This window comes from Pteropus vampyrus, unplaced genomic scaffold (assembly GCF_000151845.1).
Source record: "Pteropus vampyrus isolate Shadow unplaced genomic scaffold, Pvam_2.0 Scaffold411, whole genome shotgun sequence".
NCBI lineage: Eukaryota > Metazoa > Chordata > Mammalia > Chiroptera > Pteropodidae > Pteropus > Pteropus vampyrus.
In genome coordinates this window covers 95,789-100,679 of record NW_011889192.1, presented here as the reverse complement: position 1 = coordinate 100,679, position 4,891 = coordinate 95,789, and the positions used below count along the sequence as shown (strand labels likewise).

At 58.6% G+C, this 4,891-nt stretch overlaps 1 protein-coding gene across 1 annotated transcript in view; it reads right to left on the bottom strand.

Annotated features, from left to right (window-relative positions):
- Positions 1–6: 6 nt before the first annotated feature.
- Positions 7–4,891, bottom strand: part of CHRNG (cholinergic receptor nicotinic gamma subunit) — a 7,845-nt gene continuing 2,960 nt past the window's right edge. The window contains exons 2-9 of the mRNA XM_011380879.2: positions 4,687–4,842; positions 3,800–3,897; positions 3,272–3,472; positions 2,976–3,090; positions 2,657–2,771; positions 1,750–1,966; positions 1,404–1,537; positions 7–1,109 (exon numbers count right to left, since the gene is read on the bottom strand). Coding sequence (XP_011379181.1) covers positions 936–1,109; positions 1,404–1,537; positions 1,750–1,966; positions 2,657–2,771; positions 2,976–3,090; positions 3,272–3,472; positions 3,800–3,897; positions 4,687–4,842 — 1,210 coding nt within the window. The 3' untranslated portion in view covers positions 7–935. The remainder of the gene's footprint in view (positions 1,110–1,403; positions 1,538–1,749; positions 1,967–2,656; positions 2,772–2,975; positions 3,091–3,271; positions 3,473–3,799; positions 3,898–4,686; positions 4,843–4,891) is intronic.

Genomic DNA, 4,891 nt, shown 5'->3' with positions numbered 1-4,891 from the left:
TTATTTGCTAAGAAGCGTCAAGGGAGGCTGGTCAGTGGCTCTTCCCTGAAGGCAGAACCCAGTGGTTCCCTTACCTTCCAGCGTCCCTACCTCTCTCTGAACCATCCTGTGGGGCCAGTGAAATTCCCTGGCCTTTAAGAAGAGAAGGAAGAGGGGTCTGTTTTCCAGGACACGGAATCTTCCTTAGAGTATCTAAAGTTTGGTCAGAGTGGGGAATTCGGGACTCCAAACCTTATTTAGCCACCAGTGTTCTGGGAAGGCCCTCATTCTAGGCCCTAATTCGCCCATCTGAAACATGGGGATATTGCGACTCTTGCTTTTTCCATGATGCTATGAGGAGCTCTTAACAATAAAAAAAAAAGATAATAAAACTCATGAAATCTTTTGTGAGCGATGGAAAAAAAAAATGCACATGAACAGAAAAGTCACTGGTGCAGGTGAGTCCTGGGAGCTTGCAGCACTCAAAGGCGGGGGAGGGAGATGGCAGCTGGAGACGGCCGCTGCCCGTTTGAGAGCATTGGCTGCTGCTCCTCACATATCTCTTGCCTTCCCTCCTTCAGGATCCTGCAGGGAACTCATAAAAGAAAGGGAGGCCCAGGCCCAGAGGGATAGGACCTTACCTAATTGGGGGCATCATGCAAAACAGAGTTGTTAGGGCTTCAAAGATTATGGGAGTTGATAATGCTTGGCTGAAGTGAGGTGAGTGCCAGGATGAGCTAGCCACTGTCACATGGGTGCTGACCCCCATGGCACACCCTGCCCGCAGCCTGTCCCCGACCACTCCAGGTCTCCAGCTCTGTCTCTTTATTTCTCCAGCTTTTCTCCGGCCTGTTTGGCTTCCATTGCCCTGAAGGATGCTTTTCAAAGAGCATGCTCATGACCTCAGTAGAACAAAACTGCTGTCAAGACCACATGGCTCACAGCAATCGGTTGGCTCAGTCAGGTGAGGGCAGGTAGGGGCGGGGATCTCCAGGGAAAGGCAGGGGGGGCACCCGGTTGTAGTGGGCCATGAGGAAGATGCCAGCAGTGCCGCAGACAAAGAGTGAGAGCATGGCCAGGAAGCAGACGCGGTCCAGCACGCGGCCCACCAGGAACCACTCTTCATTCCCCTGAGGGTGGGAGGCAGAGTGTGGGATGGCCAGCGGTGGTTCCAAGCCTGCCCTGGGTCCCTGAACCATCCTTGGCCTTCCAGCAAGCCTCCATTCTCCGCTTCCTTGGGCCCTTCTCACCTTCTTCCAGGCCTCAACCTGGCTTCTTCCACGCTCCCCTGGCCCCGATGTCCCCACTCCTAACTCTTTCCATCCCGTTGCCCTATCATGGCCGCCCCATTCATCCTGCCTCCATTCAGCTCCAAGCCCCTCACCAAATACTCCATCCCCCTTCCCACTTCCAGACTGGCTTACACTGTCGAAGTGACTCTGCTGGTGTCGGGCACGGGCAATGAAGTTGCAGGCTTCCACGCAGGCCCGGATGGCTGGGGCGGCCTGCTTCAGGCTGCCACACAGCTCCTGGCTCTGCCCTGGTTCCGGGCCTTTCTCTGATGAGATGAGAGGGTAAGGTTTGGGAGTGGAGTGGAGGAGAAACAGGCAGAGAAGGTAGCCTCTCCTCAGGGAGCCCAGGCCCTCTCTCCCCAACCCGGACACTTGCCCAGCACTCATCTGTGGTGCCTGGTGCTTTGGCTAACAGGCAGCCCTCCACATCTGGAGTCCATGGGGAGAAATGTCCCCAGTGCCACGCCCTCCACCTCACCTAGTTTCTCCAGCGCTGCCCTCACCAGCCCATGGCGCTGTCGCTGCCGGAAGAGAAGCTCACTGCGAGGCAGGCGGCGGGCCACCTCCTCCCCACCTGTGAGTGGCCGCCCCGCGAAGGAGCCATTCTGGAGCTGGGGCCGGGCCTTCTGCACAGCCGCGGGGGCCAGCGGGCGGATGTGCATCCGCAGGAGCTGGGGCAGGAGTCGCAGGAACACCTGCGGAGGGGATGTTCTGGGTGTTTCAGCTGGGCGGCCAGGCTGGGCCTCGGAGCAGAAAGTGGAGGTCGGCACGAGGGGCTCATGCTGCCGGAGGCCCAGAGGCGGCACGTGGGGGGCAGGGGGCTTGGTCCTGACACAGCTCAGCTGTTCTGAGGCCGGGTCCCCAAACTTTTGTGCACATCAGAATTACCAGGGCACTTATTCCAAACATAGGTTCCTGGGCCCCACCCCTGCTCTTCTGGCCCAGGATGTGGCAGGGTCCTGGGAATCTGCATTTGTGACAAGGGCTCCAGCTGATGGCTGCAGGTGGGCTGCAGATCACAGAGGCTCGGGAGTCAGACTGCCTGGTCAGAATCCTGCCTCTTCCATTTCCTAGCTGTGTGACCCTGGGCGAGCTACTTAACTTCTCTGGGCCTCAGTTTTCTCATCTGTAAAATGAAGATGATACTAATACTCACTGCATAGGGGCTTTATGATCATTAAATAAGTTAGCATGCATAATATGCATGCCGCTTGATAGGCACTTGATATTATTATTAACCCATTTGGGCACGTGCCTCAAGATACAGGGTGAATTCGCTGCCAAATGTGGCCGGGGAGGAAGATGCGCAGGGGCCGGGGTGCAGAAGGAGGCCATGTGAGTGGACTTGGCGGGAACGTGCTGGGGCAGGCAGGGAGGGCCCTTGCCTTGCGGACCCCGCGGGCCATGGAGTGTGTGTGTGGCGACCGCAAGGACACGTTGAGTACGACCACAGCGTTCACGACGATGAGGATGGTCACCACCAGGAGGAAGGTCAGGTACCTGCCAGGGCGGGGTAGGCAGGAGGCAGGGCTGGCCCTTCGGCACTGCACTCCCGGATGCCACCCCTACCCCGAGCAGCTGCTCTCTCCAGGTCCCTCGTGGGGAGGGGCTGGCCTTGAGGATGGCAGGGGTGGGGGTGGCAGGTGGGTAGTGTCCACAAAGGGAGAGGAGGAGGAAGGCAGCAGGCGCAAGAACCAGGCTTACTTGCTGATGAGTGGCACTGCCTGGGAGGTCTCGGGCACCTTCTTGGCCACAAGGAAGAGGAAGACTGTCTGGGCCAGGAGCACGTTGATGGCGACGGTACACTTCTGGCCACCCGCTGCCCGTGATGGAGAGGCCCGCAGAGCAGATCTCAGTCTCCCTGCTGTGGGGTACCTCCCCCCGCCCCACAAGGAGCCCACTGCTCCTGATCCTGGGTCATGGTGCCACTCTGTGCCCTCCCAGCTGTCCCCTGTGCTGCCGGCCAGGGCCAGGGCTCCCTCCCCTCGGGCTTCAGGTACCCTTGGCAGGAAGGAAGTAGATGAGGATGGCGACAGAGGAAATGAGCACACAGGGCGCGATGATGTTGATGACGTAGAAGAGGGGCTTGCGCTGGATGAGCAGGCAGAAGACCACCTTCTGGTGGCCCGCCTCCTCGGCCGGGGCCTCGGTAGCTAGCAGCATCTTGGCTGGCCGGTGCCGGATGGCCCACTCCCCGTTCTCTGTGGGCAGCAGCCCAGGGCGGACACAAGGACTGGGCTGGGCAGACCGCTGCAGCCCATGTGACCCCACTACAGGGCAGCCGGCATGTGCCCAAAAGATCACCATCGAGGGACAGAAATAGTGTGGGAGATCGTATACTTAAACCCCTGCCTCCAAGATAGGAGTGATTGTCATGGGGAAAATCAACTTTGTTGGGCCTTTAAAATATATGTATTTTACGGTTTACTGTAGTTTTCATCTGGAGTCACACGGGAGAGGGCGTGAACTTGGTCTTGCTCTGCACCCCGCCCCGGCCAAGGCTAGGGGGGTCCCTGGGCAGAGGTTACCTGTGAAGGCCTCGGGGTCAATGAAAATCCACTCAATGGTCTGACCATCTTCCTGACTCAGCTGCAAATTGATCTCGTTGGTGCTGTAGGTCTGGGACCTGGGAGACAGGTAGGGGGAGGGAATGAATCTGAGTGTGTGCAGACCTAACCATGAGGTCACACTGGACAGTCACCGGAGGGCCACTGTAGGCAGTTCTGCCTCAAAAAGTGCAGCCAAGCATTTCTGAGTTCTCTACAAAGCCGTGGCAGGGAGACGAGGGGGACCTGGACGCTTTGGGGGCCAAGGAGGTTGGAGTCGAAGGGCCAGGAGGCTGCAGCTTGGTGTGGTTGCCTGGTGTCCTTGGCCACTCTGTCCCTCCCTCCTCACTGCCTCCAGGGCAGGAGGCACCAACAGTTGGAACAGAGAAAATCCTTCTGTTCCTCTCGGGTCCTTTTACTGAGGAGGGTCTCCGTGTGAAAAGACTGTTCCTCTAAATTAGAGAAGACCCTCACCCAGAGCCACTTCCCACAATTATGGATAAGGAGCCTGAGACAGCCTCCACCTCTCTCCAAGGCTGTGGGTGCGGTGGTCCCGTGGTATGGTGGCACACGTGTGCATCATATGTGTGGTGGCATGTGTTTGCCTTCTCACCTGCCCACGCTAGGCAAAAATTTCTCCCCTGGGGGCACAGGCAGGGAAACTGAGGCAGCGAAGGAGAATGAGTGAGGGGACTGGGGCTTAGCAGGGAGGGACATGGGTGTCCTCGGGTGTCTGGGCCCGAGATGGGCACAGAGGCCCAGGTGAGATGGAGCCAGGCCCCTAGCCAGAAGCCTCACGTCCCCCACTGGCCAGGACCCCTCTTAGGGCAACTCCCTAGATCCCTCTTCGCCCTGATAAATGGCCTCACTGGAAGATGAGGGAGCAGTTCTGCCAGTCGAAGGGGAAGTAGGTGACGGAGACGGGGCAGGAAGAGCGGAAGATGGCGGGCGGTAGCCAGTAGACGCAGCCGTCAGGAGACACGAGCACATTGCAGTAGAGGGCCACCTCGAACACGCCGTCCACGCTGTACACAGACCACGGAGCTGGGGGTCACACCCTTGGCAGCTCGCCTG